This window comes from Oncorhynchus gorbuscha, linkage group LG17 (genome assembly GCF_021184085.1).
Source record: "Oncorhynchus gorbuscha isolate QuinsamMale2020 ecotype Even-year linkage group LG17, OgorEven_v1.0, whole genome shotgun sequence".
NCBI lineage: Eukaryota > Metazoa > Chordata > Actinopteri > Salmoniformes > Salmonidae > Oncorhynchus > Oncorhynchus gorbuscha.
The window spans coordinates 23697671-23718420 of NC_060189.1; the positions used below are offsets into that span (position 1 = coordinate 23697671).

The 20750-nt window shown below is 43.7% G+C and overlaps 1 protein-coding gene across 1 annotated transcript in view; it reads right to left on the minus strand.

Moving 5' to 3' along the window:
* Positions 1-1345: 1345 nt before the first annotated feature.
* Positions 1346-20750, minus strand: part of LOC124001892 (protein lin-52 homolog) — a 29149-nt gene continuing 9744 nt past the window's right edge. Inside the window, exon 6 of the mRNA XM_046309041.1 lies at positions 1346-2254. Coding sequence (XP_046164997.1) covers positions 2199-2254 — 56 coding nt within the window. The 3' untranslated portion in view covers positions 1346-2198. The remainder of the gene's footprint in view (positions 2255-20750) is intronic.

Below are 20750 nucleotides of genomic sequence, written 5' to 3' on the forward strand. Positions count from 1 at the left end.
TTGCTAAATTAGATAAGCTGTGTGTAAAATCCATTTATATACTGAACAAAAATATAGACGCAAACATGTCAATTGTTGGTCCCATGTAATATGAGCTGAAATAATAGATCCCATACATTTTCCATATACACAAAAGGCTTATTTCTCTTAACCATGCCAGCCCCAGGACCTCCCAATCTGGATTCTTCACCTGCTGACCGGACAGCTGATTCAATTGAGGAGTATTTATGTCTCTAGTAAAGACTTTTTGTATGGAAAAAAAACAAATTCTGATTGGCTGGACCTGGCTCCCCAGTGGGTGCGTCTATGCCTCCCATGGCTGGGCCCTGCCCAATCATGTGAAATCCAGAGATTATGGCCTAATGAATGTATTTCAATTGGCTGATTTTCTTATATGAACAGTAACTCGGTAGAATCTTTGAAATTGTTGCAAGTTGCATTTATATTTTTTGTTCAGTATCGTTTACTTTGCTACATGAGTCATCTCTCTCTGCTCTCTCCATGCCGCTTTCCACACAGACCTAACCCCGTCCCGTTACTCAAGGAGCAATTTTGTTGTTCCTCGACCACCAGAAACGCGCGTTCAGTCTGCATGGTCAATGTTGATGACGATGCTGTTTTCACTTTGCTTCTTAATATAAATCCACTAGTGTTCTATAATTACACTATTCGTTTGTGTTTCTTACATCTGCAAACAGCTGGTTTGTCTTTTCTTAGGAGGTTTGGCCTAAATCTTGTTAGCCGCTAATGCTAATCACTAGTTAGTTGGCTAGCTTGCTAATAAATGTACTGTCCGAGCAAACGTAATTAGCTATACAGCCTGATAATTGCAATGATTGCGTAGACCTCAATCAGCAAGTTGTTTGTGCAACAGTGTCTTCTAAATCATAGAGGAATTACATGAAGCAAGAATGTAAGCTACGTGAAGTAGATTAGAGAAAACGTTCAATGTAACCAAAGCTTATAGGGTTCCCTAGGAAACACTTATCAAAACGTTGGTTCCTAATTATTCTATTTCCATGATTCCAACAGTTCACCCAAGTGTTTTGCTCTAAATCACAAATCAAATCACAATTGCAACATTTGGTTAAAAATAAAGCCTAGATTGACTACCCATATGTGTAGCTCTACTTGGCAGCGTGGAAATGATCTCAAAATCAGTGCAGGAAATGCAGAAATTGATAAATTATTTTTGGTTGAAGACCAATTTAACATGATAAAACAATCAGAATGGATAAAGACCCATTAAAATAACTTAGAGTGTGTGTGTTGCAACCCTAGGGTCAAGCACTACTCACGAAGGAAATGTAAAACTTTTCTTATTAAAAAACATAAACTACAATCATACCGTCAAATTTTATTTTATTTTATACTTCGATATGATATTTTGGCCATATCGCCCAGCTCTAAAATGATGGAGGAAAAATATTTAAAATTTGAATACTTTATTACATAATTTTCTTCTACAAATTACCAAAATGTAAATAATGCTCCAAATACAAATAAAAAATATGAATAAATAGAGAATATACACTCATTTACAAAACAGTCATACGAGCTAGCTAAAAAGGAAATTGAAAGTGACTCACCATTTCAAATCATTATAAAAGTAAATGGAACCTTCTTTAAGGACCACAGGAGGTGAAAAGTGCTGCAGTCATTGGACTCTTAAGGACGTTACACACTTTACGCAAACTACGCAAACGAGGCAGGGGGTGCAGCCCCTTGGACAGTGGATGGCTCTGTCCGTGTCAATTGGAAAGACAATTAGGGGCTTATTAGTGGCCTGTGGAGATTTGTAACTTGTGAGAGTGACTGCTCCCCAGCGCGGCCAGAGCCCCTGCGACATCTCCAGCTAGGAACAGTCTGAGGCATTGTCTCACCTAATTATGCAACAGGGGGTGAAAACAATGCTCCAAATACATAATGCTCTACGTACTTTGTGCGGATCAAATTCTGGAACGGATCATATACGACACTCCCCATTTGCATAGAGTGTGTAGGGTCTGTTAGAGGAGGACTCTGCAGTGAGTGAATTTAGCCCAACTGTCTCTATTTGAATGAAAAGTCCAGGAACTTGATGATGGTTGTAGTATGAGTGTATACATGAAGGCATAAGTCTGATTCTTAAATCAGTCGTCTGGGTGTTGTATTACTCTCTTTGCAGACATACTGTGTAAAGAGCAGTCCTGGGGTCTTCACTTCTTGGGTCTCTCCAGGATGTTCAGGAACTTCCCCCTGGTCATCTCCCTGGCTGGAGAATTAACAAATGATACAATGTAAATATCAACAACTGAACATTTCAGAAATCAAACGTTTTGGAGCACCTCTTATTCAACTTGAGGTAACCTACCTAAAAACAATTTGTTAATTAAAAGTATTTCCACTCATTCTCTATATGCTTCCGGGAACTAGTGATGCACGGGTCTGCTGTTTGTTCACCTGCCCACAATTGCTAATAACCCATCCGCAACCGCCCGACTATGTGTGATAGATAAAATCCACACCCAACCCTAACCAGCAAATATAGAAAATTGTTGCCACAAAGTTGGAAGCAGAGAAACGTCTAGAATTTCATTGTATGTTGTAGCTAGGGTTGCAAAATTCCATGAACTTTCAATACATTCCCAGTTGCAGATTTCCCAGAATAAGCAGGAAATCCAGAATTCTCCAACCAGACTTTCTGGAAAACCAGGGAATTAAAAGTTCCCGGAATTTTGCAACCCTAGTCGTACAGTAGTGTTAAGATTTCCCTTCACTGGAAGTAAAGGGCCTAGCCCGAATCATGAAAAACAGTCCCAGAACATTATTCCTACTCCACCAAACGTTACAGTTGGCACTATGCATTGGGACTGGTAGCATTCTCCTGGCATCAGCCAAACCCAGATTAATTTGTTGAACTGCCAGATGGTAAAGCGGGATTCATCACGCCAGAGAAAGTGTTTCCAATGCTCCAGAGTCCAATAGCGGCGAGCTTTACACCACTCCAGCCAAAGTGCATCGCTCATGGTGATCTTAGGCTTGTGTGTGGCTGCTCGGCCATGGAAACCCATTTTATGAAGCTGCCGACAAACAGTTCTTGTGCTGACTTTGCTTTCAGAGGCTGTTTGGAACTCATTAGTGAGTGTTGCAACCAAGGACAGACGATTTATACGCACTACGCACTTCAGCAGTCGGGTTCTGTGAGCTTGTGTGGCCTACCACTTTGTGGCTGAGCTGTTGTTGCTCCTAGACATGACCATTTCACAATAACAGCACTTACAGTTGACCAGGGCAGCTCTAGCAGGGCAGAAATTTGATGAACTGGCTTGTTGGAAAGGTGACATCCTATTACGGTGCCACTTTGAAAGTCACTGAGCACTTCAGTAAGGCCATTCTATTGCCAATGTTTGTCTATGGAGATTGCATGGCTGTGTGCTCGATTTTATACACCTGTCTGCTACGGGTGTGGCTGAAATAGCCAAATCTACTAATTTGAAGGGGTGTCCACACACCTTTGTATATATAGTGTATGATTCTGCGTATAATTTCCGTCATTTGGGTAGGCTATTTGTTAGTCTATAATTAAATACATGCACCTTCTCTATTGTCATCGCCCTAGAACACCAAATAAACCCTTGCTCAACAGAATAATGTAATAGATTGATGGAACGAATGCTTCAATTTAGTTGACATTGGTAAAGTTCTCTCTGTCATCTTATTTCACGGAGCAATGCAATAACACACACACACACAAAAAGGAAACGTTTTTTTCTTTACAAAACGTCCAAATGACAGCTGTCTGACTGGTTGTAACGTAAATAGAAAGCTGTGAAAACGACCCAATGTGTTTCTGATAAGATTTGAGTTCAGCTTCGATGCATATTTCATGTGGTTGAAATACTATGAGATTTTATGATGCTGATAAAGACAGCACCTCTACAGATGGTATCTGAGCATTCACATTCTCTCAAGTGTCTCAAGGGTTTCCTGGTGTCAGGAAAATAACCTCACACTCAACGTCATCAAAGCAAAGGAGATGATCGTGGACTTCAGGAAACAGCAGAGGGAGCACCCCCCTATCCACATCAACGGGACAGTAGTTCCTCAGCGTACACATCACAGACAAACTGAAATGGTCCACCCACACAGACAGCGTGGTGAAGAAGGCACAACAGCGTCTCTTAAACCTCAGGAGGCTGAAGAAATTTGGCTTGTCACCAAAAACACTCACAGACTTTTACAGATGCATAATCGAGAGCATCCTGTCGTGCTGTATCACCGCCTGGTACGGCAACTGCTCTGCCCACAACCGTAAGGCTCTCCAGAGGGTAGTGAGGTCTGCACAACGCATCACCGGGGGCAAACTACCTGCCCTTCAGGACACCTACACCACACGATGTCACAGGAAGGCCAAAAAGATTGTCAAAGACAACAACCACCCGGGCCACTGCCTGTTCACCCCGCTATCATCCAGAAGGCAAGGTCAGTACAGGTGCATCAAAGCTGGGACCGAGAAACTGAAAAACAGCTTCTATCTCAAGGCCATCAGACTGTTAAACAGCCACCACTAACATTCAGTGGCTTCTGCCAACATACAGACTTAAACTCAAGCACTTTAATAATTAATAATGGGATGTTATAAATGTATCACTAGTCACTTAAACAATGTCACTTTATATAATGTTTACATATCCTACATTACACATCTTATATGTATATACTGTACTCTTTACCATCTACTGCATCTTGCCTATGCCGTTCGGCCATCACTCATCCATATATGTATATGTACATATTCTTAATAGTTGTGAAATTGTTAGATTACTTGTTAGATATTACTGCACGGTCGAAACTAGAAGCACAAGTATTTCGCTACACTCGCATTAACATCTGCTAACCATGTGTATGTGACCAATAAAATGTGATTTGAAGATGCTGAAATAAAGACATTATTTTTCTCCACTCCTGTTCCCAAGTCCACATTTTGACTACATTTGATGTCTTTTTTTACTGCAGTGATTTTTTTATTCTGCAGGAATTAATATTAAGACTATGTGAGAGGTTATAGACCTACAGAGTGTATCCAGATTTCAGTTTCCATTTAACCCATCTTAACAGTAGGCTACAGTTCCCTTGACATGCCATAGGCCTACGTGAAGTCCCTTTTTGTGACTGTCGAATTTGTATAGCACCACACAATCATCACACACCGCTGTCATCCTCTTTTACCACTTCACCAAATCTTTCCCAAACATGACTTTTTCTGGCCCTCCCTTCTGTTAATTTTCAACTCTCCTTTCACAGCTTTTGTCTTAATGAATTAAACTTCGACAATGTCCGTTTTGCCTCCATGGATTGACATGAACTTCCCAAAAGCATTAGGTGATTGGCGTGTAGGCTATTTGGCGCACATACAGTTAAGCTTAGGCTTATGCACTAATACCAGACAGCCTAAATTAATGAAAGAAAAACCTTAATGTAGCCTATACATATAAATTGCACAATAATTATACATTTATAGATTTAAGATATTGTTTTCTCTTTATTCAACCCGCCCACCACCCACATGCCTTGCAGCCACACAATATTTAATGATCCTAAACCCGTCCACCCTGCGGAAATAACCGCGGGGACAACGGGTTATGAGTCAACCCGAGTGTCACTACTGGGAACACTACAAACCGTATGCTGTCAAAACATGCTTTGACCAGGGTTTTAGACTAAAACAAGCTACAGCACTCCATCTCTCAGCCCCCCACTTCAGAGCAGAATCACTTATCAATGCAAAGCATGCATTTCATTTGTGAGATGTCTAACAGGGAGGTAATTTTCACCAACATCTGTTCCATTCTGGGCATGGAAAACAACCTAAGATGCAGACTAGCTACCAAAGACAATAAGCTACAATTGTGATTGCCGTCTCAAGGCAGCCAGATACAGGTATTCAAGCATCTCAATATGTACACTACCATTCAAAAGTTTGGGGTCACTTCGAAATGTCCTTGTTTTTGAAAGAAGAGCTATTTTTCTGTCCATTAAAACAACATAAAATTGATCAGAAATACAGCGTAGACATTGTTAATGTTGTAAATGACTATTGTAGCTGGAAATGGCAGATTTTTTATGGAATAGGCCCATTATCAGCAACCATCACTCCTGTGTTCCAATGGCATGTTGTGTTAGCTTATCATTTTAAAAGGCTAATTGGTCATTAGAAAACCCTTTTGCAATTATGTTACCACAGCTGAAAACTATTGTTCTGATTAAAGAAGCAATAAAACTGTCCTTCTTTAGACTAGTTGAGTATCTGGATCATCAGCATTTGTGGTTCGATTACAGGCTCAAAATGGCCAGAAACAAAGAACTTTCTTCTGAAACTCGTCAGTCTATTCTTGTTCTGAGAAATTAAGGCTATTCCATGCGAGAAATTGCCAAGAAACTGAAGATCTCGTACAACGCTGTGTGCTACTCCCTTCACAGAACAGCACAAACGGTCTTTAACCAGAATAAGTGTTTCTGGCCATTTCTGGCACATTTTTCCTCACTGACTGCCATTATTATACACTTACCACTGAAATACCATAGTAAGAACTGAAGACACTGATCAGATACACAGACCATAAAGGTTAGCTAGAAAAGCCTATGAACAGGGAGAAGTACTTTGTAGAGACATAATGAAAAGCACTTGGTGGGGGTCTACAAAACAAGCTCTGCGCAATAGTTCTGGATCCGTGCCAACCCCATACTGTAGCGCGACAACAGATTGGCCCCAACTGAAGGCCTTTTGTCACTTTGCTTCTATCTGGTAAGGAGAGTATATCAGGAGGTTTTCAGTCAACAATAGCCAGATTATGTCACAATGGAAGCTACAGGGATGTTCCTCCAGCATCAGTGTGACCCTGGAGAGGCCTCATCCAGGCCCAGTAATTAGTCTTTGTTCTTGGTAATAAGAGAAGAAGGCTCTTAGCACCAGCAGAGAATCAAAGCTCAGGCAGGGCCAAGAGGGGAGCAGGAATCACCTCTTCGAACCTGCACAAAAACCACCTCCTTCATACAGTTGCTAAGCATACCCACCAGGACATGAAGAGCAATACAGCTGCAATACAATACAGCAACACATTTCAAGTGGGCAGCGGCCCTTCCATCTGGAATCTTTTTGGAAAAACATGCATACAAATACCACAGTCCAAAGCTTTCCCACCAACACAGAAGGTCCACAGTTGTAGAAGTGTCTGTCTCTGCTCGTTGAACCTGACACCAGAGCTGATGAGCAGCCTGGGTGTCTGGGTGTTTGTTGGGCTGTGCAGAGCGGTGAAGGGGTTAGCGGCTAATGAAAAACCAGGGTGGATTGTAATTTAGATGAGCCGCCCAGCCTGGAATGATAATGCCCCGGCTGAGCAAGGGCCGCTTCACCTTGAGGTGTCCATCATCAGGTTAACATGACGCTAATTGGATTGGGATTGATACATTTTGTGTGGCGCTGCTGTCTCTTCGAATAACACTAAACAAAATAATCAGAGCCCCCGGACAGACAGGCAGACAGGGTCTTAGATCGAATGAAACAATCAGTATCAGGTGGGATGTAATGAATTAGGATGACCCAAAACGACTGGTGCACAGATATAATTTCCCTATTTGGAAGAGTTGGGCTTGGTGAGCCAAAGGCTACCACAACAGTGTTAAATATCACTAATTAGGCCAACACACCGCACAGAAATATACACATTAAATAGAGAAGAAAGATCCAACAGCATGATTAGTAGTCTGCTATGACCATGTATTTGATGACACTAAATAAAAAGACAAGAGTGTAGATAGAACTATAACCTAAAATTATAGATTTATCACTGTATTGTGTTCATATACAAATTACATACTTCATGTGAATGGAGACAGGACCTCTAGAGCCTTCAAACTCAATTCTGGACCTCAAAGCCAGTTCCACTGCATTTTCTCATTGTTGCCCTCTAGACCTGGAACACCTGTGTGCAATTAATTATCAAGCAGAACAGAAAACCATCACGCTCCGGACATCGTAGGGTGTTTTCACACTTGGTCCCTTTCAGATATTTTTTGTGGAGTGTGAAGACTCCAAAAGGATGTCAGACACATCAAAAGAGCCCCCAAAGCGAACCAAAACTGCGACCATCTCGATATGTGGTCTGAGTTCGGTTTGTTTGAATTTTGCGGTCTGGTTCCCTTATTTTAAAAATGTATTTTACTTTTACTCCTTTTTCTCCCCAGTTTCGTGATATCCAATTTGTAGTTACAGTCTTGTCCCATCACTGCAACTCATGTACGGACTCGTGAGAGACGAAGGTCGAGAGCCACATGTCCTCCAAAACACCACCCCACCAAACCATACTTCTTTTTTCACCTTTATTTAACCAGGTAGGCTTGTCGAGAACAAGTTCTCATTTGCAACTGCGACCTGGCCAATATAAAGCAAAACAGTGTGACACAGACAACAACACAGAGTTACACATGAAGTAAACAATAAACAAGCCAATAACACAAACAAGTCAATTACACAGTAGAGAAAAGAACGTCTATATACAGTGTGTGCAAAAGGAATGAGGAGGTAGGCAATAAATAGGCCATAGGAGCGAATAGTTACAATTTAGTAGATTAACACTGGAGTGATAAATGAGCAGATGATGATATGCAAGTAGAGATACTGGTGTGCAAAAGAGCAGAAAAGTAAATAAAATAAAAACAGTATGGGGATGAGGTAGGTAGATTGGGTGGGCTATTTACAGATGGACTATGTACAGCTGCAGTGATCGGTTAGCTGCTCAGATAGTTGATGTTTAAAGTTGGTGAGGGAAATAAAAGTCTCCAAGTTCAGCGATTTTTGCAAATCGTTCCAGTCACTGGCAGCAGAGAACTGGAAGGAAAGGCGGCCAAATGAGGTGTTGGCTTTGGGGATGATCAGTGAGATATACCTGCTGGAACGTGTGCTACAGGTGGGTGTTGTTATCGTGACCAGTGAACTGAGATAAGGCGGAGCTTTACCGAGCATTTACCGAGCATGACCTGGAGCCAGTGGGTCTGGCGATGAATATGTAGCGAGGGCCAGCCGACTAGAGCACACAGGTCGCAGTGGTGGGTGGTATAAGGTGATTTGGTAACAAAACGGATGGCACTGTGATAGACTGCATCCAGTTTACTGAGTAGAGTGTTGGAAGTTATTTTGTAGATGACATCGCCGAAGTCGAGGATCGGTAGGATAGTCAGTTTTACTAGGGTACGTTTGGCGACGTGAGTGAAGGAGAATTTGTTGCGAAATAGAAAGGCGATTCTAGATTTGATTTTGGATTAGAGATGTTTAATATGAGTCTGGAAGGAGAGTTTACAGTCTAGCCAGACAATGAGGTATTTATTGTTGTCCACATATTCTAGGTCGTAACCATCCAGGGTGGTGATGCTAGTCGGGCTGGCGGGTGCGGGCAGCGAACGGTTGAAAAGCATGCATTTGGTTTTACTAGCGTTTAAGAGCAGTTGGAGGGCACGGAAGGAGTGTTGTATGGCATTGAAGCTCGTTTGGAGGTTAGTTAGTACAGTGTCCAAGGAAGGGCCAGAAGTATACAGAATGGTGTCGTCTGCGTAGAGGTGGAATCGCCCGCAGCAAGAGCGACATCATTGATATATACAGAGAAAAGAGTCGGCCCGAGAATTGAACCCTGTGGTACCCCCATAGAGACTGCCAGAGGTCCGGACAACATGCCCTCAGATTTGACACACTGAACTATTTCTGTAAAGTAGTTGGTGAACCAGGCGAGGCAGTCGTCAGAAAACCCAAGGCTATTGAGTCTACCGATAAGAATACGGTGATTGACAGAGTCGAAAGCCTTGGCCAGGTCGATGAAGACGACTGCACAGTACTGTCTTTTATCGACGGCGGTTATGATATCGTTTAGTATCTTGAGCGTGGCTGATGTGCACCCGTGACCGGCTCGGGAAAGCAGGATTGCACAGAGGTGAAGGTACGGTGGGATTCGAAATGGTCAGTGATCTGTTTATTAACTTGGCTTTCAAAGACTTTAGATAGGCAGGGCAGGATGGATATATGTCTGTAACAGTTTGGGTCTAGGGTGTCACCCCCATTGAAGAGGGGGATGACCGCAGCAGCGGTCCGAGGGATCCCAGACGATACAAAAGAGAGGTTGAACAGGCTGCTAATAGGGGTTGCAGCAATGGTGGCGGATAGTTTTAGAAAGAGAGGGTCCAGATTGTCTAGCCCAGCTGATTTGTACTGTTCCAGGTTTTGCAGCTCTTTCAGAACATCTGCTGTCTGGATATGGGTGAAGGAGAAGCTGGGGAGGCTTGCGCAAGTAGCTGCGGGTGATGGCGGAGCTGTTGGCCGGGGTTGGAGTAGCCAGGAGGAAGGCATGGCCAGCCGTTGAGAAATGCTTATTGAAATTTTTGATTATCATGGATTTATCAGTGGTGACCGTGTTACCTAGACTACCTAGGGAAGCTGGGAGGAGGTGCTCTTGTTCTCCATGGACTTTACAGTGTCCCAACACTTTTTGGAGTTAGAGCTACAGGATGCGAATTTCTGCGTGTATTGGTTCCTGACTTCCCTGAACAGTTTCATATCGTGGGGACTATTCGATGCTATGGCAGCACTGCTTCTTGACACACTGCTCGCTTAACCCAGAAGCCAGCCGCACCAATGTGTCGGGGGAAACACCATGGCGACCGAATTCAGCACGCATGCGACCGGCACGCCACAAGGAGTTGCTAGAGTGCGATTGGACAAGGACATCCCGGCCGGCCAAACCCTCCCCTAACCTGGATGATGCTGGGCCAATTGTGTGCTGCCTCATGGGTCTCCCGGTCGTGACTATCTGCGACACAGCCTGGGATTGAACCCGGGTCTGTAGTGACGCCACGTCCAGCACTGCGCTGCAGTGCCTTAGAACGCTGCACCACTCGGCAGGCCCAGTTCCCTTTTTTAGCACAATGTGAACACAAAGCCTCCCAGGTTCCCGCGCCACACACTAGACTACTGCAACACTGTTTTCCCTGCCATAACCCCTCACACTAGACTACTGCAACACTGTTTTCCCTGCCATAACCCCTCACACTAGACTACTGCAACAGTTTCCCCTGCCATAACCCATCACACTAGACTACTGCAACACTGCTTCCCCTGCCATAACCCCTCACACTAGTCTACTGCAACACTGTTTCCCCTGCATTAACCCCTCACACTAGACTACTGCAACACTGCTTCCCCTGCCATAACCCCTCACACTAGTCTACTGCAACACTGTTTCCCCTGCATTAACCCCTCACACTAGACTACTGCAACACTGTTTCCCCTTTATTAACCCCTCACACTAGACTACTGTAGCACTGCTTCCCCTGTCATAACCCATCACACTAGACTACTGCAACACTGTTTCCCCTGCTATAACCCCTCACACGAGACTACTGCAACACTGTTTCCCCTGTCATAACCCATCACACTAGACTACTGCAACACTGTTTCCCCTGTCATAACCCATCACACTAGACTACTGCAACACTGTTTCCCCTGCCATAACCCCTCACACTAGACTACTGCAACACTGTTTCCCCTGCCATAACCCCTCACACTAGACTACTGCAACACTGTTTCTCCTGCCATAACCCCTCACACTAGACTACTGCTACACTGTTTCCCCTGCCATAACCCCTCACACTAGACTACTGCAACACTGTTTCCCCTGCATTAACCCCTCACACGAGACTACTGCAACACTGTTTCCCCTTTATTAACCCCTCACACTAGACTACTGCAACACTGTTTCCCCTGCCATAACCCCTCACACTAGACTACTGCAACACTGTTTCCCCTGCATTAACCCCTCACACACGAGACTACTGCAACACTGTTTCCCCGGCATTAACCACTCACACTAGACTACTGCAACACTGTTTCACCTGCATTAACCCCTCACACTAGACTACTGCAACACTGTTTCCCCTGCATTAACCCCTCACACTAGACTACTGCAACACTGTTTCCCCTGCTATAACCCCTCACACTGGAGAGAGAAGATGATGTGCAGGTTCGTAGAAAAAACTGCTTTTGGATATTGACTACTTCCAAAATATACGTGGAGTTTTGTACTGACACGAATGTTGAGATTATTTGTTTGCAATATATTGATCTAGAAAACTATGCAGCTTTTTTTTTTTTTACGTGTTATTTCTTACATTGGTACCCCAGGTCATCTTAGGTTTCATTACATACAGTCGAGAAGAACTACTGAACATAAAAGCAGCGTCAACTCACCATCAGTACGACCAAGAATATGACTTTCGCGAAGCGGATCCTGTGTTCTGCCTTTCACCCAGGACAACGGAATGGATCCCAGCCGGCGACCCCAAAAAACAACTTCGTAAAAGGAGGAAACGGAGCGGCCTTCTGGTCAGACACCACTCCCTAGCATTCTTCTTGCCAATGTCCAGTCTCTTGACAACAAGGTTGATGAAATCCGAGCAAGGGTAGCATTCCAGAGGGACATCAGAGACTGTAACGTTCTTTGCTTCACGGAAACATGGCTCACTGGAGAGACGCTATCGGAGTCGGTGCAGCCAGCTGGTTTCTCCGCGCATCGCGCCGACAGAAACAAACATCTTTCTGGTAAGAAGAGGGGCGGGGGAGTATGCTTCATGGTTAACGTGATGTGGTGTGGCCACAACAACATACAGGAACTCAAGTCCTTCTGTTCACTTGATTTAGAATTCCTCACAATCAAATGTCGACCGCATTATCTACCAAGGGAATTCTCTTCGATTATAATCACAGCCGTATATATTCCCCCCCAAGCAGACACATTGATGGCTCTGAATGAACTTTATTTGACTCTTTGCAAACTGGAATCCATATATCCGGAGGCTGCATTCATTGTAGCTGGGGATTTTAACAAGGCTAATCTGAAAACAAGACTCCCTAAATTTTATCAGCATATCGATTGCGCAACCAGGGCTGGAAAAACCTTGGATCATTGCTATTCTAACTTCCGCGACGCATATAAGGCCCTGCCCCGCTCTCCTTTCGGAAAAGCTGACCACGACTCCATTTAGTTGATCCCTGCCTACAGACAGAAACTAAAACAAGAAGCTCCCGTGCTGAGGTCTGTTCAACGCTGGTCCGACCAATCTGATTCCACACTCCAAGACATCACGTGGACTGGGATATGCTTCGTATTGCGTCAGATAACAACATTGACGAATACGCTGATTCGGTGTGCGAGTTCATTAGAACGTGCGTTGAATATGTCGTTCCCATAGCAACGATTAAAACATTCCCTCACCAGAAACCATGGATTGATGGCAGCATTCGCGTGAAACTGAAAGCGCGAACCACTGCTTTTAATCAGGGCAAGGTGTCTGGTAACATGACCGAATACAAACAGTGCAGCTATTCCCTCCGCAAGGCTATCAAACAAGCTAAGCGTCAGTACAGAGACAAAGTAGAATCTCAATTCAACGGCTCAGACACAAGAGGCATGTGGCAGGGTCTACAGTCAATCACGCACTACAGGAAGAAATCCAGCCCAGTCAAGAACCAGGATGTCTTGCTCCCAGGCAGACTAAATAACTTTTTTGCCCGCTTTGAGGACAATACAGTGCCACTGACACGGCCTGCAATGAAAACATACGGTCTCTCCTTCACTGCAGCCGAGGTGAGTAAGACATTTAAACGTGTTAACCCTCGCAAGGCTGCAGGCCCAGACGGCATCCGCAGCCGCGCCCTCAGAGCATGCACAGACCAGCTGGCCTGTGTGTTTACAGACATATTCAATCAATCCCTATACCAGTCTGCTGTTCCCACTTGCTTCAAGAGGGCCACCATTGTTCCTGTTCCCAAGAAAGCTAAGGTAACTGCGCTAAACGACTACCGCCCCGTAGCACTCACTTCCGTCATCATGAAGTGCTTTGAGAGACTAGTCAAGGACCATATCACCTCCACCCTACCTGACACCCTAGACCCACTCCAATTTGCTTACCGCCCAAATAGGTCCACAGACGATGCAATCTAAACCACACTGCACACTGCCCTAACCCATCTGGACAAGAGGAATACCTATGTGAGAATGCTGTTCATCGACTACAGCTCGGCATTTAACACCATAGTGCCCTCCAAGCTCGTCATTAAGCTCGAGACCCTGGGTCTCGACCCCGCCCTGTGCAACTGGGTACTGGACTTCCTGACGGGCCGCCCCCAGGTGGTGAGGGTAGGAAACAACATCTCCACCCCGCTGATCCTCAACACTGGGGCCCCACAAGGGTGCGTTCTGAGCTCTCTCCTGTACTCCCTGTTCACCCACGACTGCGTGGCCACGCATGCCTCCAACTCAATCATCAAGTTTGCGGACGACACAACAGTGGTAGGCTTGATTACCAACAACGACGAGACGGCCTACAGGGAGGAGGTGAGGGCCCTCGGAGTGTGGTGTCAGGAAAATAACCTCACACTCAACGTCAACAAAACTAAGGAGATGATTGTGGACTTCAGGAAACAGCAGAGGGAACACCCCCCTATCCACATCGATGGAACAGTAGTGGAGAGGGTAGTAAGTTTTAAGTTCCTCGGCGTACACATCACAGACAAACTGAATTGGTCCACCCACACAGACAGCATCGTGAGGAAGGCGCAGCAGCGCCTCTTCAACCTCAGGAGGCTGAAGAAATTTGGCTTGTCACCAAAAGCACTCACAAACTTCTACAGATGCACAACCGAGAGCATCCTCGACTGCTCCGCCCACAACCGTAAGGCTCTCCAGAGGGTAGTGAGGTCTGCACAACGCATCACCGGGGGCAAACTACCTGCCCTCCAGGACACCTACACCACCCGATGTCACAGGAAGGCCATAAAGATCATCAAGGACAACAACCACCCGAGCCACTGCCTGTTCACCCCGCTAACATCCAGAAGGCGAAGTCAGTACAGGTGCATCAAAGCTGGGACCGAGAGATTGAAAAACAGCTTCTATCTCAAGGCCATCAGACTGTTAAACAGCCATATTGAGTGGCTGCTGCCAACACACTGACTCAACTCCAGCCACTTTAATAATGGGAATTGATGGGAAATGATGTAAAATATATCACTAGACACTTTAAACAATGCTACTTAATATAATGTTTACATACCCTACATTATTCATCTCATATGTATATGTATATACTGTACTCTATATCATCTACTGCATCTTTATGTAATACATGTATCACTAGCCACTTTAAGTATGCCACTTTGTTTACATACTCATCTCATATGTATATACTGCACTCAATACCATCTACTGTATCTTGCCCATGCCGCTCTGTACCATCAATCATTCATATATCTTTATGTACATATTCTTTATCCCCTTACACTTGTGTCTATAAGGTAGTAGTAGTAGTAGTAGTAGTTTTGGAATTGTTAGCTAGATTACTTGTTGGTTATTACTGCATTGTCGGAACTAGAAGCACAAGCATTTCGCTACACTCGCATTAACATCTGCTAACCATGTGTATGTGACAAATAACATTTTATTTGAAGAGAGATTCATAAATGGATTATTCAATTGTGGGGTTTGAATGGTGTGAGAAGACAACAGCATAGTTGCTGATCATCAAAACATAAGGTACAAAATTCATTCCATCTCTTAAAGGGGCAGTAGCTTACATATAGGTGCACAATTTTCAGGTAGGCCTACAGCATTATTTAATATCCAGTAAATGATTCTGCTATTTAATCTGTTATCAATGATATTGACATGTTAATATTATCTTCTGAATACAATAATGTTTTTTTAAACTAAATCAATTAGTTTACAAAATGTTGGTATATCTAGCTGTCTGATAACACATTCTGATGGAATGGCTTGTCCTGTACTTTTACCCAGAGTGCATTGAGTGAATGTTGGAAAAATATCTTGGTTCCTTGCAGGACATACCAATTTGAATGCAAAGAGGACTCAGACCTCAAAAAAGGTGAAGTGAACTGGCAAAAGAGTTGAGTCCTCATGCAAATGCAAGGGCAGTGTGAATACAAAGAGAACAGAGTTATTTTGCTTCTTTTTTTTTACCGAGTTCACATTAAAGAGGACTGAGGACGAGATGTGAAAACACCCTAACAGTTAAATACCCCTGCTTTAGAGAATACTATTGAGTCATTGGTCTCCTAATCCCAGTTTATCTTTCTGATCTCTCTGCTAAGAGCGTGTTAAATGGACCACTGGTTTCTGGAGAGGCCTACTAATGGGAGAGACTGGTGGCCCTCTCCCTCCGTATCTCTCTCGATCCCCCCAACAATAAATGAGGGCAGCCTGGTCTGTGGCTGTAGACCCCCCCCCCCCTTGATGAAGACTAACCCCTCTGAGCCACTCATTAATTACGAGTTCAGTTTAGCATCCGCCTTTGTCACATAGAAACTTGAATGATTTGCATTGTAAGATAAATATTAAAAGAGGGAAGAGAAATGATCAGCCGGTCAGCAACCATCAGGCAACTGGACTTTCACACACGGAGTGGAAGACACCAACATAGATCGCAGACACCCCCCCCACACACACACACACACACAGATGCATGTGTACATGCCCACACATAGACGCTGTTACACAGCAGGGGCAATCAATACTGATTAGAGGGAGTTAGAGATGTGTTTAGTTGATTACAAAGGTCAATCACTAATTCTAGACTTATTTATCAGTGACTTGTTACAGCTGCCAGCCATACTAAATAACACCTTATGGATTGTGAGGGCCATGTCTTCACCCTGTTGATTAGTTGAGCTCTAATTATCATTTAGCACTGGCTGGGCTGGCCTGGGGATGCCATCACAATGTGGGACTGATGGGAAATAAAATGACAAAATGTCCCCCTCAACCAAATGAATATCCAATACTGAATACAATATTCGTCCACAAGCACTTCTCAAAATAGCATTCTCCCAATGTAAATGTATAGCCTAAATGTGTGACATCACCTTTCCTACCATTTGGAGTGGGTGATCTGGGTGTCATTGTCACATCAACCCCCCCCCCCCCGTGTAGAATGGTAGTAATCATGGTGAAGCCGCTTCACCTCTCCAGGCACACGCCAGAGGTGCCAGCCAGATCCCTGTTAGTCCTAGAGACAGATGACCACCTGGGTTAACTGGCGTCCCAGCCTCCAGTCCCGACTTACACAATTCACTATCATTAAGACTCAAGCAGACTAATCTGACCCCTGCTGCCCATCTTTAAGTGCCACTCAGCTATTACTGGTTGTAAGCTTTACTTAATGGATTTAACATCCATTCTCACTGTCCACTTCCCCTGGGACCTGGGGATGACACCCCCCACAAACCCCCTTCCCCCATTAACACATTCACTCACCCCCCCCCCTTCCCATATACACACCCGCCTCGCAAAACATAGCCTACACCTGACGCTCATGTTTGTGTTCACAATTCAATTACCTACTTATTGATACTTCACAGGGATATTTAAGATGCAGACACAGCCAGTGATTTCCCAGGGGAGCCACTGGTTCCTCTTTATGTCCCAACCAAGAGCGCTCCTCTCCCCCCTCTTCTCTCCCTCCAATATATTCCTGCCTGTGTGCACTGAGACACACACGCTCGCACAAACAAACACATCTACACCTCCCCACCCATGCCATAGCCTATCCCTGTTCAAGAGGTGTCCTTATTAATAGGCAATCAGTCAAAATTCATTCATTAAAATGCCTAAAAGGTTTTACACCGCCACTATGATTAGCTGGGAAAGAAAATCCAATGAATTCCTAATGCGTTTATGGAAATGAGGTGTCATTTCCGATCTGCTCAGGGAGGCGGCAGGCAGGCAGGGCTGAAGAACAGGCGGTATGTGCAGCTCTCTTTCCCTCTACCATGATACACACCTCCAACACTGATACAGAGGGCACCTCACCATAGATTCTAGGCTGTTTAGACAATCTTAGTGTAATAGTTGAACATTCAAAATTGCTAAAAGTGAACTGAAGAATTAAGAGTTTGATGAACCACAATTCTGATTGTACGATTACGATTCAGCACTGACTGTGGCTACATGCTTCAACAGCTGCACTAAACAAAGTCAGGAAACTAAACTGCGTTAACCATGCAACTCTGGTTTGAGGCTTCTGGATTAACTTGGTACATATTTTGCTAAACAGAAACGTTTTTTTTTTAGGGACAATTTTCTCATACCAGCAATTTCATTTCCTCAAGCCAAACAACATTTCCCCCAAAGTATGTATCTCAAATAGCAAAAAAATATATACAGAAAACTTATCAACACGCATCATCGTTTGACTCGTTTCAGATTCCCATCACGCCATATCTAATGGCGTCTTCACCACGGAGAATTCTCCAGCGGGTGGGCCTTGCTATTCATCTCCACTATGAGCTCATAAAGTAGGCCGGTGCGGAGAGGAGGGGGTGGGTCCCCTGTTCCTCATTCAGAGGTTGTCAGGGAGCAGAACTTCATAACGGCCCGCCCCGCGGTCGCTCAGGCCGCCCTGATGGATTGATGAAGGCACATTAGCACCATGGGCCAGTGTGAATGCAATCATATTCAGCAGCCCTGGCCTCTTAATAGGAAGGAGATTGATGCTGGGCCATTAGGAGCTGTCAGCACTGACCTTCAGCCTCAACTCCACATTGGCAGGGATGTAGAGGTCATCCTGGCTGTACTGTGGTGGCAGCACAGTGGTGTTTAGACCAGGACAGCTCTTTGCCACCGCCAGCCAATACTAAGCAGGACTGGTCTTGACTGGCGTTCCCTTGTATCAAACCAAACCTGGAGGATTACCTGGATGATTATGACAGCCTCATTGAGGAAGATTGGCAGGTCTTGCTGTAAAATACTGTTGCAGCAGCAAGACCTGTCATATCTGTCCACCTGTGCAGAGCTCTGCAGAAGGCGACTAAAATCACATCAGACCCTTTCCATCCACTCCACACCAAATTGCAACCCCTCCCCTCTGTCCACAGCTACAGGCAGCCAGAAGGAGAAACCAGAGAAAGAAAGTATTTTATTCAAGTGCAATACTTCAAAATGAACAAGATCTTAGACTAATATGCACTTTAAGCACTTTGACATGCAAATGAGGATTTCCTACACGAGACAACTTGTTACAGCTGTTGATAAGTCATTGATAATAATCTGCCATTTTTTTCATCTCATTACATGAAGATATACGGGGAGAACACAGCTATATTCAATCAAATTCACGAGTTGATTTAAAACCTGTTTAACCCTTTATCATGGGTGGTGTCTTGACGGATTTGTCAAAATATTGTGTGACAAAACGTTACTTTTCTGTCCTTGCTTTTATGGCAGTGCAAGTTGTCATTATATAATAAGTATGAATCAGTTAAATTAGATATTGAACTTGAACCATGTAAGAATCCTGAATCTAGCTGTCAGACAGTTTTTTGTATAGAGATCGCAGAAATGCAGTGTAACTCGGTAACATTTCGTGTCTCCTTATGGTACGGGGTGAAAACAGTTTTCATGGGCACACAAATCAAAAATGATGTATGAGATTGCAAAGTCGCATGCTTCTAACCGAAAGTGTCACCGTACCTTGATACTTAAAACCTAAATCAATACTGTCATTAACGTGGTTCTTCCATAATTATGTATAACACTTATTCGATGGGCATTTGGTGTCCAGCTGATTAGTTACACCATGATATTTTCACACATCATCATCTGATCCATGAGGGAAGGACAGTCAAGTGACAAACAGCTGTTGTGATAGCGCATGCCATGCAACAACAGCTCAAGTGCTAGAAAAAAAGGAGTTTGCAAGGAATATTTGTGTGTCACTTGTTGCTGGTGAAGACAGTTGTGCTTGGATTCACGCTGGATCTAAAATCTCTAGCGAAATGATGTTGGTAATCTGTTGTCGCCTGCTTGATTTAGAGCAGGGGTCTCGTTAGATTTAACAGAGAAAGTATTAATGTCATGAGTTCATGTTTTCATATATTTTTGTCCCTCAGATTGGACACCGAGTCTACTGCGCTCAATTGTGTAAGATTGGCCTTTGCGCAACACCCAACGCTATTCCTATTAATTATTCTGGATATAATGACAAATTACATACCCCAGTGGGCTTACTCACAATATAACTTGGTAATGAAATAACACGAGAAACACATTTTGTTTTCCATGTTACACCTGCAATTTTAAACAGTAAAAGGGGCTTGAAGTAGCCTACTTGAACTTTAATTTGGAGGTCAAAAATTCAAGTATTTGAATAGGCCTACCTTGAAAATCAGACATTTAATCAATTTGGTGCTTGAAAAGTCCTTGTACATATTGTAGCCAATTTATAAGTTCTCCTGCTCCCTTATAATTTTAAAAACATTTTTTTTTGGGGGGGGTCTATATTATTAAATTCTGTCTTTACTATTCTATAACAGAGGTCCTTCAATGAACCGCTTAAAAAAGTTCCTGAAAGTCCTTGAATTTGACTTGCCAATGTTTTATGTACCCTTCTGAAAGGGATGTATAGTCCTAGGCATATGATATTGTATAGGTGAAGTTAATAGCCAATTTGCAAATATTCACTTTTATTCCTGCATGAAAATCTTTTTTAATTCTGTTTCAAACCATTTAGAAATTTTAACACGCACAAAAATAAATAATGTGGGAAATTTGACTTAAATCTGAATCTATTTCAGACAATAAATCCATTGCAGTGAAAAATCAGGAGGCTGGTTCTGTACAGTACTTGTCCTCATCATCTGACTCTAAAGAATTATA